Below are 18,011 nucleotides of genomic sequence, written 5' to 3' on the forward strand. Positions count from 1 at the left end.
TAAGGATCAATTCTATGTCCTTATCTTTAAACACTAATCATGGATAAATCATTGGATATATTTAAGATACAATACTATGATGCATATTGTTTGCAAATGAAATTGTTTTAGTAGTTGAGAGATGTGAAGTAGGAAATGTTAAACTCGAATCTTGGTGAGAAACGGTCGAAATGACGTTGCAAGATATAAATGATGTTATAGTAGGGGATAGACCTCAATGACGTTGAAGGATCCATATAACTTATTCCTCCTAGTGGGATAAGTCTTGGATGCTGCTGCTGTTGCTTAAAATGATTGTAGTAACTTATTGCTTCCTCATCCTATTGTAGATGAATGGACAAACTTCCTGGAGCGGATGGGATGTAAGACTGAGGATGAACTCCGTGATAGGTATGGCGAATTGGAAGAAGATATACGCCTTTGGGCATCATATAGAGGCCAGACTTTGACAAGAACAGGTATCTATGGTGCTACTGTGTGGCGACATGTTTTCTCAACCTTATTTACAGTTATTTATTTTTAATAAGTTCTTTATGATTCCAGTTAGAGGTATGATGTACTACCGGCAAGCTCTTGAACTTCAAGCTTTTCTCGACATGGCCAATGATGAAGGTATCTCTAGTCAATCTTTAGATATTCTCCGATGGTTTCCATTTTCTAATTGACAAGGCAATAGATTTTACATGCCATACTTGTTTTTCAGATCTCATGGAAGGTTATAAGGCCATTGAGCTAACATCTGTGGAGAACTCAAACGTTGGAAGATCCTTGTGGGTACAACGCCAAGCTATAGCTGATATGAAGTTCACATATGTAGTATCCTGCCAGCAGTATGGTATTCAGAAGCGTTCAGGCGATCCTCGTGCACAGGATATTCTACAACTCATGACAACGTATGGTTTATCTTATACTCTGGAATTAATGAATATGAGGTCCCAGTGACAAAATGTTTAGTTGCTTTCCTGAATGTCAACCTGCCTTCAAATAATCATATTTAATACTCTTTATCCTGTATCTTGCTTGTCTGAACTCTGAAGTGCTCATTGTGGATAATAAATATTTAATAATCATATTTAATACTCTTAATCATTTGGGGTTTGTATTGTTATCCTTTTTCAACTTATTAGTCATTCCTGTTAATTGATGATTATGCAAGGGTGAGACTCATGTTTTCAGTACACAAGTAGACCATAATCCCGTCAGAGTGTCACTCATATCTTATTTCATCCAACAGATATCCATCCCTTCGTGTTGCTTATATCGATGAGGTTGAGGAGCCTAGCAATGATGGATTTAAAAAGAATGAGAAGGTTTATTATTCAGCATTGGTCAAGGCTGCTTTGGCTAATGCTGGTGATTCTACTGAGCCATCACCAAATCTTGATCAGGTAATTCTTTTATGCTTCATTAGATGCTATTGAAATTGAGATTGCTCTCTTAGCAACTGACCATTCTATGTTAAAGTTTTTTAACCAGAAGCATACTAGGATGAAAACTGACTTGAGATCGCCAAGGGTATTGTTAAAGAACTTGTAAAATTGATATGTTCTTATTTACTATTGATAGGCTTTGTTTATCAGTTAAAGGCTCGTGGTTGTCCCCTCTTTTAATTAGTTATGATATCCGTGCGGCATCTGCTGAGATGCCTTTTTCAACTTTTCCTTTCTCTAATTGTTGCCTTGAGATCCAAAAGTACATATGCTTTTGTAGGGGATTCACAGAATACCTCTACTAATGCTTGAAAGAGGCGTTGACAATTTTAGTGGCAACAATATTGTAGCAATATAATAAACCAAACACACATATAGATTATAGGGTTTACATAGAAAATCTCCTTGAAGGATCAAGGATAAAGAGAATTCAACAATAACCAAACCTTTATCCTACTAATTCAGGTTGGTTATATAGATTCTCCTTCATCATCGATATTTTATTATATCCCTTATCTATATTTATTTAATTTTATCATTACTAAGTCTTCTTTTTTCTTCTTCTTCCTCGATTAATGTACTATTTGTCATGATTTTATATCTCCTAATTGGAGCATTTATAGATCACTTAAATACATGTCTATATTATTTTAGATGTGTTTCTCAGAGATTTCACTCAATTGGTGTAACCTTAACTCTCTCTAATGTTGACATTTTTTAATTGTGTCCATCCTTGTATGCTCGCACATTCACCTTAATATCTATTCTCATGTTTTACTTATGTGCTCAATTAATAGTCCCATCTTTAGTTACATATAACATAACAAGTCTAACCATCATTTAGTAAAATTTCTCTTTAAGTTTTAAAGGCACTTTATACAATCACAAAGACCATCTTATACCCTTCTCTATTTCTACTATCTTGCTTGTATTTTATGTAAAACATTTCTATCAATTTCTTCATCTTTTTGAATTTTTTTAATGCTTTAAATTATCATCTCCTATCTTAATAATTGTTTACTACATCTACTACTATTTAACTTAAATTTCCTCATAGTCATAATGAACAAGAGATAAATTCTAAATTGGATTAATAGGTTAGAACTGAATTGAATGACCTCAATCTAGAGCTTCATCATTGTTCTCAAACTATGAAACAAAACAAAATATCTTCTCTATGTGGTCTCCCACAAAGTACACCCCAAAGCCACTTTCTCCTTTATTTATGAGCAACTTTAAGTTGGGTTGGGAATCTTTGCATTGGGTTCCTAGACATTATTAGCTTCTAAAAGTTAATGATGCTGAAAATTTAGATAAAATTTTCATTCACATAAAATTATTCCGATAGAGGAATTGAAGTGTCTAGAGAAACAAGGTATTGAATGACTTACAAAATTATTTAATATGATATTGAAAATTAAAAAAATACCTTATCAGTGGAGGTTAAGTACTCTAATTCCCTTATATAAGAACAAGGGAGTCGTACAAAATTATGCAAACTATAGGGGTATTAAACTAATGAGTCATATCGTGAAATTTTAGGAAAGAGTAATAGAAAAAAAATTAAAGATGAAAACCACGGTGACTGAAAATCAATTTGGATTTCTGTATCGAAGGTCGACAATAGAAGTTATACATCTTCTTTGGCAACTAATTGAAAAGTAATGAGAGCAAAAGTAAAATTTACACATGTGAAGTATACTGTTCAAAGAAGCCCGTCACTGAAGAACAGATACTAGCAATGCAAAAGAAAGCTAGGCAGTATGCAATAGAGCAACACAAATTTTATGAAGAAGAGGCGTATCTGAATTTACTAGATGGACCTCCATCAATGGAGCGAAGTTTTGCTATTTCACGTCGGCAATTAAGAAGTTCAAGGGAATATAGACGACAGTTGCAAGCAGAACTTGATGCTATGCCATCCTCTTCACAAGATTCATCAAATTCAAAACAGTTTCTGTGTATGTTTACAAAAATACCCACTGATACTGATAATGATGATGACTATCTCGATTACCTGCAATATCTAGCTTTGCAGGATTCACCTCATTATCCAACCTCTAAAGATGAATTTATCAATCCATTCGCGGAAGATGGTGGGGAGGAGATAATAGCTGCTGGAAGCAGTAGTGGTATTACTAAACCAACATTGGATTGGGTTTCTGATTACCCACAATTACAGCAGTTACAAAAACAAATTTATTCTCAAGCAGAATCCACATATAGACCACCTGCTGATACAACAATGAATCCTGTTGGTTACCCTCCAAATCGTGCTCCAAAAGATGAGCCCGTAAGCATGGCAGTCCCACCCACGACCAAGACAAAATTCAAGCATAATGATCAGAATGAATGGTGGAATTTACCAACAGCCCATCAACAAACAGGGGCGATTCTTACACTCCCACCTCAGCTACATAGAATAGAAGATGTCTTCTTAAGATGGGAAGCAGTCACTAAAAATGTAGTAGCCCTACAGAATTTCACAGACACTCAAGACAAGGCTGACTATATTGAGAATTTGCTGGGAGAAACTGAAAGATTAACCTGGATACAGTGGCGAATGGCTTACCCAAATGAGTATCAAGAGTTGATCAATTCTAGTGACGGAAGAAATGGCACGCAGAATATTATTTCCCAGATAAGAAGGGTATTCTTACTAGAAGATCCATTTCAAGGATCAACTGATATGCAAGATAGGGCATATAGAGATCTGGAAAGACTTAGCTGTCAACAGGTAAAAGATCTTATTCCATTTCTAACTGATTATATGCATCTTGCTTCAAAAACAGGAAGGTTATTCACTGGACCAGAACTATCTGAAAAATTCTGGCTAAAACTTCCTGGAGAATTGGGTCGTCGTATTAAAGCAGCATTCGAAGAAAAATACCAGGGCAATACTATGGGTGTGCATCCTAGAGTCATATTTACCTACAAATATTTAGAAGAAGAATGCAAGAAGGCAGCTTTTAGCAGATCCCTTAAAGACTTATCCTTCTGCAATCAAATGCCCATTCCTGGATATTATAAAGACCCAAAGAAGAAATATGGACTCAGAAAGTCCACCACTTACAAGGGCAAGCCTCACCAAACACATGCAAGGGTAGAGAAAAAGAAGCATCTATTACGAAACAAGAAGTGCAAATGTTTCCTCTGTGGTGAAGAAGGTCATTTTGCACGAGATTGCCCTAAAGAATTCAAAAATACAAAAAGAGTAGCTCTTTTTGAAGGATTGGAAATCCCTGATGACTATGAAATCCTGTCTGTACAAGAGGGAGATGAGCCCTCAGACGTCATATTTAGTATATCAGAAGGAGAAGACCACCAGGTGAACACTGTTCTTAACCAAGAATTTCTATTTGTTTTTATAGAACAGACAAATTCCTACATGATAGGAAAAACAGAAGGGTGGCAACCTATGGTGAAAATATCAAAGGTGCAGCACGACTGCAATCATATATGGGAAATCAATGGAGAGATAGCATCCCCCTACCAAAAATGTACGTGTTGCAAAAGGGAGACTATGCAAAGGCATCGTATGCACTGCAGTACTTGTCATATAACTTCATGTGGTATGTGTACAAGAAATTATTTTGACATGAGCATACCTGTGGAAAGGTCAGTACCAGTTCCTTTTTCTCCAACTACATTGATCCAAGAGCAGCAAAATTATATTGCATGGTCAGCAACGGAGATTGAAAGGTTAAAGCAAGAAGTTATCAGCACCAAATTATTAGCAGAAATTCAGATTGAAGCGTTAAAGAAAGAATTTACTGCTGAAATGGAAGAAATGCTGAGAATTAATAGTGCCAACACCTTAGAAGTCTGCACTGAAAATGAAGAACTTCATTTCAAAATTGACCGCCTGGAGTTAGAAAACAAAGATTTATTAAAAAGATTGGAGAAAGGCAAGGAATCTTTCAATCCTAAGGAGGAAGATGAAGAAATATGTGAAGAAGAAATACATGTTTTGATTGATTCAGGAAAAGAGAAAATATTCTCTATAGAGGAAGCAAGACAACCAAAACCTAAAACAAATGGCCTTTTTAACTTGGTTGTGGAACTTTCTATTCCAGGGGTGGATAGCTTTAAAGTAAACGCCATTCTTGACACCGGCGCTACCACCTGCTGTATTGATCAGGTATCCATACCTCCTCTTGCAATTGAAGATAATACTTTTGTTGTTAATTTCAGTGGCATTAATTCAAAGACAACAGCCAACAAGAAGTTGAGGTACGGAAATATGAAAATAGGGGATCATCAATTCAGGAAACCCTATACTTATGCTTTCCCACTTACATTGGGCGGAAACATCACTATGATTCTAGGTTGCAATTTCATTCGAGCTATGCACGGGGGAGTTCGCATTGAAGGAAATGAGGTAACATTTTACAAAAATGTTACAACTATACAAACTCAACAAATTGTTCCTGCAACCTCTATTATTGAAGAACTAGAGCTAGAAGAAGAAGAATACAATCAAATCCAGGAACAAGTATGTTTATGGCAACCTGGACAGCATCTTCAAGACCTAATTGCAGAGTTAACCAATACTGGTTATATTGGGGACAATCCAATGAAATATTGGGAGTCCAATCTGGTGACCTGCAAGCTGGAAATTAAGAATACAGATCTGATCATTGAGGATAGACCGCTTAAGCATGTTACTCCTCAAATGTAAGATTCTTTCCGAAAGCATATCAGATCTCTACTGGACTTAAAGGTCATTAGACCAAGCAATGGTTGTCATAGAACCACTGCAATTATTGTATATTCAGGTACCACTGTGGACCCCAAAACAGGGAAGGAATCCAAGGGAAAGGAAAGGATGGTCTTCAACTACAAGCGACTGAATGACAATACCCACAAAGACCAATATAGCCTCCCTGGTATTAACACTATAATACATAGGGTTGGGAGAAGCAAGATCTTTTCCAAATTTGACCTCAAAAGTGGGTTTCATCAAGTAGCCATGAACCCTGATTCAGTACCATGGACAACCTTCTGGGTACCTGACGGGCTTTTTGAATGGCTCGTTATGCCCTTCGGACTCAAAAATGCTCCTGCGATTTTTCAGCGCAAAATGGATAATTGCTTCAAAGGTACCGAAAAATTCATAGCAATTTACATTGATGATATTCTTGTCTATTCAGAAACTGAAGAGCACCACCGAGAACATCTGAAGGCCCTTCTTAAAATATGCCAGAAAAATGGGCTGATATTAAGACCAACAAAGATGAAGATTGGCAGCCCGACTATAGAATTTCTGGGAGCTACTATTGGAAATTCAAAAATTAAACTTCAACCCCATATTATCTCCAAAGTAGCTAATTTCAGCAATGAAGAGCTGCAGACCACCAAAGGGTTGAGATCTTAGTTAGGGATCTTAAATTATGCCCGTTCTTATATCCCTAATCTGGGAAAAATCCTTGGTCCCTTATATTCTAAGACATCTCCAAATGGGGAGAAGCGCATGAATTCTCAAGACTGGGCGCTAGTTAATAAGGTGAAATCTATGATTAAAAACCTTCCAGATTTAGCAATACCTCCTGCAAATTGCTATGTTATAATTGAATCAGATGGCTGCATGGAGGGATGGGGAGGGGTTTTGAAATGGAAACCTCAAAAATATGATCCTAAGGCTTCAGAACTAATAAGTGCTTATGCAAGCGGCAAGTTTTCCCCACTGAAATCCACTATTGACGCGGAAATTCATGCCATAATGAATTGCATGAATAGCTTCAAGATATATTATCTTGATAAAGAGGAGCTTCTTATTCGCACAGATTGCCAGACAATTTTAAGCTTCTTTAACAAAACCGCGCAAAACAAGCCTTCGCGTGTCCGTTGGATAACATTCACGGACTTCATTACTGGACTAGGCATTCCTGTCCACTTCCAGCACATAGAAGGTAAAGACACTACCCTGGCCGACACATTATCTCGCTTGGTTTCTTTTATTGCAGGACCATGGACTCTTTCAAACGAAGACGAGTTGATAATGCAACAATGGGAGGAAGCAATTCATCAGTTGCAGGCCAAGCCCAGCAACAAGGCAACTTCATATCTGGAGAGCCTTATCACTTTTTGGCTCAGTACAAGGAAGTCTCCTCCAGCCGCGACCCAAGGGTATGCACTATCCTTGAAGAAGACGCCAGAAGACACTTGGCCGACATCGAAAAGACCGTTGCAAACCAGCTCATCCACAACATCCTGGAGCTCAAGCTTATCCACAACATCAAGGAAGCAGATTTCAGCATCAGAAGTGAACACCCCAAAGGACTTTACTTTAAAGATGCCTTACCCAGCGTCTCAGCTGTAAAGATATCCTTATTCACCACTTTTCTGCAACTACAAGACACCATCCAACATATGGTGGACACACCACCATAAGAAGACAGAGCGTGGTGAGCCCAACAAATCCAAAGTAGATTTGCTTTAATAAAAGCAGATTCGAATTCTCACATGGACTGAGCCTCGGGGAGCCGTCCAAATGAAAAAGAATCTAGCCTTAGCTGTAAAGACTATAGGCTGTGTTGTAAAGGGATAAGAAAGAGGAACAGATAAGGATACCCATGAGTGATGACGAGGCCCACAAGTGCACTCAGCTCATCTCTATCCTTCTCCTTTCTATATAACCCTCTAGTTAGCTCATTGCAGAACACACGCCGCTTCACGGTACAAATTCTACTCTGAGAAGTCTAAGTTTGTAAGTCTTTAAGCTTTTAAGCTCTTAAGTTCCTTTTCTTGTAATTTAGTCCTGTACTTTTCTCTTTGGTACATTATCTAAGTTATTGGAAAAGAAGACGTTTCTGCACTGTTTTGCTAATGTACCAAAGAGAAAAGTACAGGACTAAATTACAAGAAAAGGAACTTAAGAGCTTAAAAGCTTAAAGACTTACAAACTTAGACTTCTCAGAGTAGAATTTGTACCGTGAAGCGGCGTGTGTTCTGCAATGAGCTAACTAGAGGGTTATATAGAAAGGAGAAGGATAGAGATGAGCTGAGTGCACTTGTGGGCCTCATGTTATCGTTCTTCATTATCCTTTACAACACTTTATAGTCTTTTGCCCTTATGTAATTTTAGTGCTTTATAGATCCAGAAAAGTGGTGAATAAGGACACCACTCTTCTGTTAGCTTGCCAGGTTCCAAATTGAGTGTCTTCTCTGGTCTTTTCATGTCGGCTCTTCTGGCGTCTTCTTCAAGGATAGTGCATACCCTTGGGCCGCGGCTGGAGGAGACTTCCTTGTACTGAGCCAAAAAGTGACAAGGCTCTCCAGATATGAAGTTGCCTTGTTGCTGGGCTTGGCCTGCAACTGATGAATTGCTTCCTCCCATTGTTGCATTATCAACTCGTCTTCGTTTGAAAGAGTCCATGGTCCTGCAATAAAAGAAACCAAGCGAGATAATGTGTCAGCCAGGGTATTGTCTTTACCTTCTATGTGCTGGAAGTGGACAGGAATGCCTAGTCCAGTAATGAAGTCCGTGAATGCTATCCAACGGACACGCGAAGGCTTGTTTTGCGCGGTTTTGTTAAAGAAGCTTATAATTGCCTGGCAATCTGTGGGAATAAGAAGCTCCTCTTTATCAAGATAATATATCTTGAAGCTATTCATGCAATTCATTATGGCATGAATTTCCGCGTCAATAGTGGATTTCAGTGGGGAAAACTTACCGCTTGCATAAGCACTTATTAGTTCTGAAGCCTTAGGATCATATTTTTGAGGTTTCCATTTCAAAACCCCTCCCCATCCCTCCATGCAGCCATCTGATTCAATTATAACATAGCAATTTGCAGGAGGTATTGCTAAATCTGGAAGGTTTTTAATCATAGATTTCACCTTATTAACTAGCGCCCAGTCTTGAGAATTCATGCGCTTCTCCCCATTTGGAGATGTCTTAGAATATAAGGGACCAAGGATTTTTCCCAGATTAGGGATATAAGAACGGGCATAATTTAAGATCCCTAACCAAGATCTCAACCCTTTGGTGGTCTGCAGCTCTTCATTGCTGAAATTAGCTACTTTGGAGATAATATGGGGTTGAAGTTTAATTTTTGAATTTCCAATAGTAGCTCCCAGACAAGAATATCATCAATGTAAACTGCTATGAATTTTTCAGTACCTTTGAAGCAGTTGTCCATTTTGCGCTGAAAGATTGCAGGAGCATTTTTGAGGCCGAAAGGCATAACGAGCCATTCAAAAAGCCCGTCAGGTACCCAGAAGGCTGTCCATGGCACTGAATCAGGATCCATGGCTATTTGATGAAACCCGCTTTTGAGATCAAATTTGGAAAAGATCTTGCTTCTCCCAACCCTGTGTATTATAGTAGCCATGGATCCTGATTCAGTGCCATGGACAGCCTTCTGGGTACCTGACAGGCTTTTTGAATGGCTCGTTATGCCTTTCGGCCACAAAACATGCTTAAGCGGTCTATCCTCAATGATCAGATCTGTATTCTTAATTTCCAGCTTGCAGGTCACCAGATTGGACTCCCAATATTTCATTGGATTGTCCCCAATATAACCAGTATTGGTTAACTCTGCAATTAGGTCTTGAAGATGCTGTCCAGGTTGCCATAAACATACTTGTTCCTGGATTTGATTGTATTCTTCTTCTTCTAGCTCTAGTTCTTCAATAATAGAGGCTGCAGGAACAATTTGTTGAGTATGTATAGTTGTAACATTTTTGTAAAATGTTACCTCATTTCCTTCAATGCGAACTCCCCCGTGCATAGCTCGAATGAAATTGCAACCTAGAATCATAGTGATGTTTCCGCCCAATGTAAGTGGGAAAGCATAAGTATAGGGTATCCTGAATTGATGATCCCCTATTTTCATATTTCCGTACCTCAACTTCTTGTTGGCTGTTGTCTTTGAATTAATGCCACTGAAATTAACAACAAAAGTATTATCTTCAATTGCAAGAGGAGGTATGGATACCTGATCAATACAGCAGGTGGTAGCACCGGTGTCAAGAATGACATTTACTTTAAAGCTATCCACCCCTGGAATAGAAAGTTCCACAACCAAGTTAAAAAGGCCATTTGTTTTAGGTTTTGGTTGTCTTGACTTAGAAAAAAGTTATGATAGAGTCCCAAAAGAAATTATACAGAGAATTTTAGAAAAGTGAGGTGTTAGCATAGCATATATTAAACTAATTAAAGATATAACAATCATAGTGAAAACTTTAGGCGAATTAATTAAAACATTTCCAATAAAGATAGAATTACATCATAAATCAACTCTAAGTCTCTATCTTTTTACACTAATCTTGGACAAACTCATTGGATACATTTAAAACACAGTACCGAGGTGCATGTTGATTGCAGATGATATTATTTTGGTAGATGAGACATGTAAAGGAGTAAATGCTAAACTAGAATCTTATCAGAAAATACTAGAAGTAAAAGATTTAGACTTAGTAGTATAAAGACAGAATATATGAAATTTTAGTTTAGCAATATTAAACGTAATGCTCGAACTAAGAGATTAAGTATTTAGGATTATTTTTACAAAACGATAGAGGAATTAAGAAAGATGTTTTATATAGAATACAAGCAGAATAGTTAAAATGGAAGAGAGCGTCAGGTATTTTATGTGATCGTAAGATACTTTTAAAACTGAAAGTTCTATAAAATGACGATTAGACCTGCTATGTTATATAAGGCTGAATGTTGGGCTATGATTTGAACACATGAGCAGAAGATGAGAGTTGTAGATATGATGATGTTAAAGTGGATGTGTGGATATATAAGGATGAACAGAATAAGAAATGAGAGTGTTAGAGAGAAAATCAGAGTTGTATCTATTGAGGAAAAATTTCGAGAGACACGTTTAAGATGATACATATATATAACAATCAATAAATGTTCCAGTTAGACGATGTGAAATTATGACAAATACGCATATCAAATGAGGAAAATCAAGACAAAAAAAGACTTAGTAATAATAAATTAAGATAAGATTTATTTAATTATAGATGATGATATAGTAAGGGATATAGTTCAATGGCGTAAAAGGATCCATATAGCCGACCCTACATAATGGGATAAAGCTTAGTTGTTGTCTAAAATGTGACAATTGGAATTTGATAAAAACCTATTGCTCTTTGCGCTAGTGGTATTCCAGGTCTAGTCCAATTACTTGGCCTTTTGTTGAATCTTGAATTTTGCTTTGGCCTAAAGGCCCTAAACAATACAATTCTGAAATAGTATTTAAATTAAGCCATGATCTTATCAACCATAGTCTAATCTTATGCTTTCTCACCTTTCCTAAAAAAGATATTCATCTGCACCAATATGACAATAAAATAAACAGCAACAATCAAACTTTATCTCATTATGTGGGGTCGACACTTAATAAAATAAACCAATGTTTTAAATCTTGTGTTGCGTGGTTTGCACATGCGAAATTTACTTTTCCACTCATTAACTAACACTGTAGCAGTGCAATGAGATGACCTTGCGGCCGTGGAGGGTGTCGTGACTCTCACGGAGGCCGTGACTCTCGCGTGGTTTGCACATGCGAAAGGGTGCCACGATTTTTTAAAATTATTTTAATTTTATAAGTTGAATTTTACTTTTTAAATAACTATTTCTTTTTCCCTTTTAAATTTTTTCTTCTTAATTTTGCTCTCTTTTATCTATTAATTTTTTTTCTTGCTTATTAATTTTTTCCCCTATCATTCATTAATTTTTTCTCCATTAAAAGAAACAAAGAGAGAAAAAAATACCTCTTAAAGGTAAACAGTGAAAAAAACAAAACCTCCAATCACTACTAATAAACTAAATCATTATATATATTAATTTAATTTAATTTTGAACTAATCAAAATATATCTAAATTAAATATCGTTTAAACCTTCTTAATACCTAATTCATCTTTTATTTAATAAGAATTAAACATTTCATGAGATAATATCAAAACTTAAAGTCAACCATCAACATCTTAAATTTAATTTAATAATAAACATCTATAGTGCTCAAATGTTAATAAAGATATTTTTAATTAATATATTTTATATTTTAAAAACTCCCAAAATTGTATCGGTACGATCGATATGGTACTGAAACCGTACGTATCATTTTGGTCATATGCCGACACGGTTTGAAATTTAAACTTTGAAATAAACTTTCATTCATTGGCTTCTTACCCTCTTCCCAAGTTATTGTTGCTGAAAATTTGGAAGAAATCTTTAATCACTTGAAATTCGACAATTGGAGTTTGATAAAACCGGTTGCTTTTTTGCTCTAGTGGTATTCCAGGTCTAGTCCATGCATTGTGTAAAAGAGAAAGAAACCATATGTCTCCCCACAATAATCTGCTTATATTTAAGTATTTTTATACACAAGGAGGGAAAGAGGATCTTATAATTATGATATATCTATCAACCATTAATTACAATCAATTATAATCCCTATAATCCAGCTAATCTAAATTTATCATAATCCCTATAATTAAGGAAATCTTTGGAAGTATTCAACACTCCTCAAGTTGGAGCATATATGTTAATCATATCTAGCTTGTTATAAAGTTCCGAGAATCGTTTTCCTCCTAATGCTTTAGTGAAGACATCAACAACTTGGTTGGATGATGATGTGAATGAAGTGACAATTTTTCTAGCTCATTACACACTCGTGAATAAAGTGATAGTCAACTTTAATATGCTTAATCATCTCATGAAAAATTAGGTTTCGTTCCAAACAATCTAGTTTCTTTGAGTAAATCTGTAGCGTACTTCTGTTGGTATAATGAAACTCCAGATTTGTTGTGAGCAATTTGAATTCCCAAGAAATACTTAGGGCATCCCATATCCTTAGGTGTTGCTGCAAATACTTGTAGTTTTATTTATCCCACATATATCACGCCGGATATTAGGATGTCATCAACATAAACAATAAGAATGATAATCTCATTCATCCTCTGTTGTAGAAACACAGAATGATCTGATTTGCATTGTTTAAAGCCAACAATACTGATTATATTACTGAATTTATCAAGGGCTTTGTTTAAGACCATAAATAACCTTTTTTAAGTCTGCACATACCCTGGAGGTTGCTCTATAAAGACGACCTCTTGCAAATCGTCATAAAGAAAGACATTCTTCACATCTAGCTGATATATTGGCCAAGATTGATTGTCAGTCAACGAGAACAGAACTCTAATAGAATTCAGGCGAGTAGGGAGAGAGCGTCTCAAGTAATCAACACCATAAGTCTGTGTAAATCCTTTGACCACCAGACGAGATTTGTATCGATTAATACTGCTTTAATTTTCAGAGAAAATACCCAACGACAAGCAACAATATTAACAGTAGGTGGTGCAGCCACCAGCTCCCAAGTACCAAGAGAGATAAGGATAGACATTTCCTTATCCATCGCCAAACCGAGTGCCGATAAGCCTCAGAGTAGGATGTTGGAACTTCTATAGAAGATAGAGAAACAACAAAAGCGCTAAATATAGGACCATAATCAAACGAAATATGATTAGACAAAGGATGAGAATGTAAGACCAAATACATTTACGAAGAGCAATAGTCATATCAATATTGGAGGGGCGAGCATCAGGATCTGTAAGAAGAGGAGGTGAGGAACATGAATCTAGTTCTGGCCGAGCATGCCTTGTGTACACCTGCAATGGTTCAGGAGATGTAGCATCTGTAGTGGGAGACATGGATGATGGAATAGGTAATGGAGGAGATGCTAATATATCATGTGACTGAGCTACACGGGGGAAAAGTATGATTGAGATTCAAAAAAAATGTGACATCAGCACAGGAGTAATTGCATTTTGTGAGTGAGTCAAGACAACGATATCTTTTTTGTGTGCGACAATATCAATGCAGGATGCATCTAATAGATTGAAAAGACAATTTATCCAAACCATGAGTAAAATTATGAACAAAACAAACACAACCAAATATGCGAGGAGGAATAGATAAAAGAGACTTGTCAAGATGAAGACAAGAGAAGGGGATATCCCTATGTAATACAGTAGAAGACATCCTATTTATGAGAAAGCATGCTCATCCCACAAAAAATTTAGAAACATGCATGTGACAAAGAAGAGTACGAGCTACGTCTAAAATATAACGATGTTTGTGTTCAGCAACTCCATTTTGTTGAAAAGTGTATGAACAAGAGGTTTGATAAATTATACCATGAGAATTACAGAATGTAGACAGTGTCTTCTGAGTGCACTCAAGTACATTATCGGTACAAAGAATGTGCATGACAACTAAATATTGAATTTTCATTTCATTATAAAATGTTGTTAACACCTCAGGAACTTCACGCATATTTTTGAGTAAATATAACCTGGTCATGTGAGAATAATCATCAATAAAGTTATAAAATACCGAAAATCTCCTCTCGACTCAACTCTACTAGGTCCCTAAACATCACAATGAACAAGTTTAAAAGCAAAAGAACTACTTTTATTAACTTTAGAAGGAAAAGAAGTACGATGATGTTTGTTGAACTCACATGACTCGCACTGGAAATTAGTATGGAAATTAGTAGACGGAATGAGAACTAAACTTTTGAGAGCGGAAGAAGATAGGTGACTTAGACGACAATGCCACTGATAAGGAGATAGTTGCTGAGAGTGCCCGGGAACTTACAAGTGTAACTGAATCCAGATAGTATAGGTTATCGCTCTCATATCCTCCACCAATTATCCTCTTCGTGTGTAGGTCCTCATTAATACAACAGGATGGATAAAAAGATATAGAACAGTTGTAAGCTTTTGTTAGCGCGCTTATGGACAAGAAACTAATAAGAAATTTAGGTGCAAAGAGAACATTATCAAGAGTGATATTTGTAAGTACCCAGGTAGTTTTGATGTGGTCAACCCAGTTCAGTTAGGTCCTGTTGTGTTTAATATTTGTGTCTAAGTGTGCAGGAGCTTAACAACACAAGAAACCGAGCGGAAGATATGGCTAGTGAGAAGGATGATACGGGAAAGGAGCCGATAGACTCGGTGCATTTGAGGGACGAGGTGCTGCGGAAGAGTACACCGGTGGACGAGAAGAACACGCGCGACGTTCGAGGGACGAAAAGCTTGGGAGGAAGCTTGCTCGAGGAGAAGGTCAGAAAATGGGTTCGGATGAGTCCTATTTCGGATAGCCGAAATCAACCAAGCGAGCGGAGAAGTGAAAGAGCCAAAGGAGAAGTTTGGAGCTAGGTAGCAGCTGTTGAAGGCACCTTCAATGATATTGAAGGCGCTCTCATGCCTTTCGGGAGGAAGGCGCCTTCAACCCCATGAAGGCGCCTTCAAACAGTGACCGTTGCGAAGATAAATTTTATCTTCGCACGGATAGGATTTGCCACGCTGGAGGCGCCTTCCACCCTAGTGAAGACGTCTTCTAGACTTGGATAAGTTTTTCCAAGGGCTATAAAAAGACCCCTGGACCTAGAAAAAATACAATAACTGAAATACAAGTCTTGTATTCACTTCTTAGTCATTCTGTGAGCTGTAAACGTTTGTAAGAGGCTACTCCGCCTTCAACAAAGGAGTTTTTCTAGTGGAGCTTTCTTCAACGTCTTGGATTAACAACCACCTAGGTTGTAACCAAGTAAATAGATTGTCCTCTTACTTTTTGTTCAGTTTTATTATTCTATTTAGTATACTTGTGCTACTAAGTAGAGTCAAAAGAACGCGAAAGGTTCGCATTACTTTTAACAGTCAATTCATCCCTCTTGTTGGCCCCGCTACACCAACAAGTGGTATCAGAACTAGAACGCCTCAGAAGGACTAACCGCCGACTGAAGCACCGAAACGATGGTCGGATGGAGCATCTACCCATCGAAGTTCGAGGGAGAATTCGCGTTATGGAAGAATTCGTGTTATGAAAGAAACCCATGAAGGTATTTTTTAAAATTGATTTTGAAATTCTTTTGATAATTAAATATGATTTTGTAGCTCCCAAAGACCCACAGGAAATAAAAAGGAAGAATACCAATGGATCAAGGAGCAAGCAAACTTCGTAGCTAACGGACGAGCCGAGTTCCACCTACTCAGCATACTTCCACCTCAGGAAGTAAATCGGATTGGAGATTACAAATCAGCAAAGGAATTTTGGGAGAAGTTTCTAGAGCTTCATGAAGGAATTTCTGAAGCAAAGCTTGCAAGACGGGACATGCTCTAGAACCAACTGACGAACCTCTGGATGGAAGAAAGAAGAACAGTTGCACATCTGCACTCGAGGATCAAATATCTTATCATCAGACTCACGAATCTCGGAGAAAAGGCAACGAACCGAGATTCATTAAGGTATACTTTAAATACATTTCCTAGGACACCCGAGTGGTCTTCTATAGTCGACTCGTTTAATATATCTAAAGACCTTGAAATTAGTTCTTTAGAAAATCTTTTTTCCACCTTTGAACTTCGCGAATATAGATGTGCAGAGATGAAAAGAGAGTCTAGTCAGAACATTGTTCTGAAGGCAAAAACGGCTGATCCAGACTCCGAAGCGTCAATTGATGAAGACGAAGCGACTCTAATGGTAAGAAAAAATTTAGTAAATTCATTAAATCTAATAAGTTTAATAAGTCGCAGGTAAAATTGAATCAAGAATACTATAGGATAGTGTAACAAGCTACACTTCCTTTAAGCAAATATGAAAAAAAAAATTTAACTTAGTCACCAACACTTAAGATGGAAATCCGGATGCGCTCGTGTGTTGGTATCAGTCTTCTAGCAATGATTGGGCGTAGTGGAGTAGTAGTGTAATTGCAGTGTGAAGACAAAGTAGTAGAACAATCGTTTGAGCTCGTATGGAAGTTTTGTTTGAAGTGTTATTCAAACAAGGCATTTAAAGAGTGTTGAGGGCGCCTCCAACCTCATCTGAGACGCTTCCAACCTCAAATCTGATAAGAAGGAATTTCGGAGCAAAAGAAACGTCCGAGGTTACAACTGCCAAGGAGAAGGGCATATCAAAGACGATTGCCTAGAACTAAAGAAAAAGGAGGATAAGGGCAAAAGACCGACAAAATTGAAGCTCAAAACCCTGAAGGCGATGTGGGACGAAACATCGTCATTAGAATTCGAAGTTGAAACCTACACCGAACTAGCCCTAATAGCAGACCATCAAAAAGAAGATGAAAGAAGCTTAGAGATGAGCATTGATGAAGGGGGAGGATCATCAGAGGAAATCTGCGATCAAGGGGGAGCATCAGAACACGAGGTAAGTGAGGTACATGTACTATCTCCCAAGTAATCTTTTGAATTTATCAAAATGCTTTCTAAAAATATGTGCAAATTAGAAATGAAAATTTTGATTTGAAAAGACAATTAGCCAATGCATGTGCACTAGAATTGGTTAATAATTTGAAATTAGAAAATGAAAAATTAAAAACACAAATAGAGAGATTGAAAGATAACCATGCATGTTCTAATTACTATCAAAAACTAAGATTTAGAAATTATGGTAAAATTAATTGGTACATTAAAAATCACCAGGGCCAAATTAGAAAAATATCATATAAATATACCCCTAAGAAATTTTAAATTAAACTAGTAGATAGAAACTTATATTGTGTTCCAAAAATATGCTTAGATTAAAAAAGATAGACCTA

The 18,011-nt window shown here is 37.0% G+C and overlaps 1 protein-coding gene across 3 annotated transcripts in view; it reads left to right on the plus strand.

Moving 5' to 3' along the window:
* The window catches only part of LOC121982281 (callose synthase 3-like), a 109,220-nt gene that overhangs the window by 80,986 nt on the left and 10,223 nt on the right, over window positions 1-18,011 (plus strand). For all 3 annotated transcript variants that reach the window (XM_042535266.1, XM_042535267.1, XM_042535268.1), the window contains 4 exons: window positions 330-458; window positions 544-612; window positions 704-893; window positions 1,235-1,388. In XM_042535266.1, the coding sequence (XP_042391200.1) occupies window positions 330-458; window positions 544-612; window positions 704-893; window positions 1,235-1,388 (542 nt within the window). The remainder of the gene's footprint in view (window positions 1-329; window positions 459-543; window positions 613-703; window positions 894-1,234; window positions 1,389-18,011) is intronic.

The sequence above is a fragment of the Zingiber officinale genome, chromosome 5A (assembly GCF_018446385.1).
Source record: "Zingiber officinale cultivar Zhangliang chromosome 5A, Zo_v1.1, whole genome shotgun sequence".
Classification (NCBI taxonomy): domain Eukaryota; kingdom Viridiplantae; phylum Streptophyta; class Magnoliopsida; order Zingiberales; family Zingiberaceae; genus Zingiber; species Zingiber officinale.